Source organism: Buceros rhinoceros, unplaced genomic scaffold, assembly GCF_000710305.1.
Source record: "Buceros rhinoceros silvestris isolate BGI_N320 unplaced genomic scaffold, ASM71030v1 scaffold26315, whole genome shotgun sequence".
NCBI classification, from domain to species: Eukaryota; Metazoa; Chordata; class Aves; order Bucerotiformes; family Bucerotidae; genus Buceros; species Buceros rhinoceros.
The window spans coordinates 596-2,890 of NW_010413781.1; the positions used below are offsets into that span (position 1 = coordinate 596).

At 59.1% G+C, this 2,295-nt stretch overlaps 1 protein-coding gene across 1 annotated transcript in view; it reads right to left on the minus strand.

Moving 5' to 3' along the window:
- Positions 1–987: 987 nt before the first annotated feature.
- The window catches only part of ABHD11 (abhydrolase domain containing 11), a gene marked incomplete at its 5' end in the record, with an annotated part of 1,681 nt that continues 373 nt past the window's right edge, over positions 988–2,295 (minus strand). The window contains 3 exons of the mRNA XM_010136893.1: positions 988–1,126; positions 1,426–1,607; positions 1,867–2,037. Coding sequence (XP_010135195.1) covers positions 988–1,126; positions 1,426–1,607; positions 1,867–2,037 — 492 coding nt within the window. The remainder of the gene's footprint in view (positions 1,127–1,425; positions 1,608–1,866; positions 2,038–2,295) is intronic.

The window sequence follows — 2,295 nt, forward strand, 5'->3', positions numbered from 1 at the left end:
GATGTGGTCTGCCCCAGCCGTGCTGGGAGCCTGGGAGAGCAGAGAGGCTTGGAAAAAGGATTCGCATCACTTCTGTCTTCCCTGGGACGACCTGTCCTTCTCCTAATAATCTCAGAGAAGATGCCCCAGTCTCCTGCTCCAGCACCCAGAGCTGCAGTGAGGGACACCAGTGAAACCACACTTGGCATGTTCTGTCTCCCCAGACAACACCCCCTGAAGACGATCAGTAACAGGCTCCCGTTTCCTCCAGCTCCTGACAGAGCAGTTTCGAAAGCGCGCCTGTAACAGCAACATACAGAGGATCTTCAGAAGGTGAGGCACCGGTAGATGCAGCTACACCGGTGGTCAGGAGCATCACGCCAGGGCAGCCCTCAGGAGCTGTCAAAAGGGGTCTGGTTTGGCCTGCAAAGCCCACAGCACCCTGCCACGTGGAGGGACAGCAGAGGCTGCTGTTACCCTGCCTTCGCAGGGGAGGGTGAGGAGGGGGGAGGCACACAGCTCCCGCTGGCCCAGCCCAGCTGTCACATCCCACCAGCATCCCCACTGGTAAGCAAAAGCCCCATCCTGTGCCCACCACCACCCTCCCTGTCCTCCACAGCCACATCCAGAACATCTTCTGCCTTGGCATGGAATCAGCTTTATTGCACGTTCTGCAAAGTCACAGCCAGATCCACAACCAGGTGGTCTGGCAGCAGGGAAACCAGGGCTCTCCTGCCCCCTCTCCATGTCTAAGACACACCAGTGCCGGTGTCCTGAGCTAGTGCCACTCCACAACCCTGTGAGGCGGCAGGAGAGCTCAGCGGGATGGAGGTGCCTCTCTGCTCTGGCTCCAGGTGTCCTGGGGTGGGAGAAGGCCTTGCCGGCAGGACTGGACTGCAACATGAGCAGCCGTTCCAAGCTCAGCCCCTTCCGACAGTGCTCCACATCACTGCCCAGAGCTCCTCAGGTCCCACGTGGTGCTTGGGGAAACCCTGGTGGTCCCCAGCACTACGGTGGTGGCAGGAAATTGAGGACAGCTGTGATGAATTCTTCAAATTTATCCTGGTGGACTATGTGGCCTGCATCTTTGATGTACTGGACATCCGCCTTGGGGAAGAGACGCTGGATCTCCGGGTAGTCTTTGGAGCTGCAGGACAAGGGAACATGCCACAGAAGTGTGGTCAGAGGTCCATCCAGGTGTCCTCCCTCAGCCTCCCATGTCAGAGGGGAATCCCAGCTCTGACCATGTCCCCTTTCCTGCCAGGAGAGGCTGGGGCTGCCCCAGGTTTCCTCTTGCTTTCCAACATCGGTGTCACCAGCTGCTGGAGGCACAGAGCTCACTCCAGGACCTTCAGCATCTGAGGGGCTTCCTCCCACCCTCAGCAGCTCCAGAAGAACACAGGGGGGTCAAACCACTGACTTCAAACTGCTTCTCTCCAGTCCCACCTGATATAGGGTGACTTGGATCCGCCCAAAAAGAGTGTAGGGCCAAGATACGGCTTGTGGAAGATGGGGAAGTTCATGATATCTGCTAAATGGTTGGAAATAGCCTCCAGGTTCACCCGCCAGACGTAGCGGCCCTCCACCTCCACCAGGTTGGTGAGCAGGAACTGTCTCAGATGCGGGAGCTGTCACAACAGGGCATCGTACACTCCTCAGTAACTGCAACAAGCCCTCGAGATGTCTTGGCACCCTCCATCCTCCCCCTCACTCTCTTCTGCCCCCCTCCCATGCTTTCACACTCCTCATCCCCCCTGCAGCCCTGGAGAGATGTTCTCCAGCTGCCCACGACAGGAGCAACAGCGTCCCACGGCCCTAAAGCCCTGTGCTCCCAACCCAAGGACAGGCTGGGAGTGGAAACCCCATCCAAGGAGCAGGATTTCCCACCTGGACCACTGAACACAGCTGGTCGTCAGCCAGCTGGCGGGCTGCAGAACGGGAAAGGCCGTCTGGGATCTTCACCAGCTTCATGGCAGAGATGTAGGCAGAGAATTCAGACACGAGTGCAGTTGAGACAGGACTAATGTCTACGCAGATGAGGCGCTCCACCAGGTCAGGCTGGGAACAGAAGCAGGGCAGGTGGATGACAGCCAAGATCTCCCCAGCAGCACCAGGCACAGGGCTCCTCTCGCACCCAGGCTCCCCGGAGGCTTTCAGCTCCCTGCTGCCTCAGCAGAGTGCTCCACCTGCCCTTCCCCACGTTCCTGCTCCCCTGTGCCTTGGCACGGGAGATCTCCAAGCTCCATCGCAGTCAGTGCCGGAGGGACAGGGCAGAACACAGGTGGGTGGACAGAGACTCAGTGCTCCCGCAGCCCA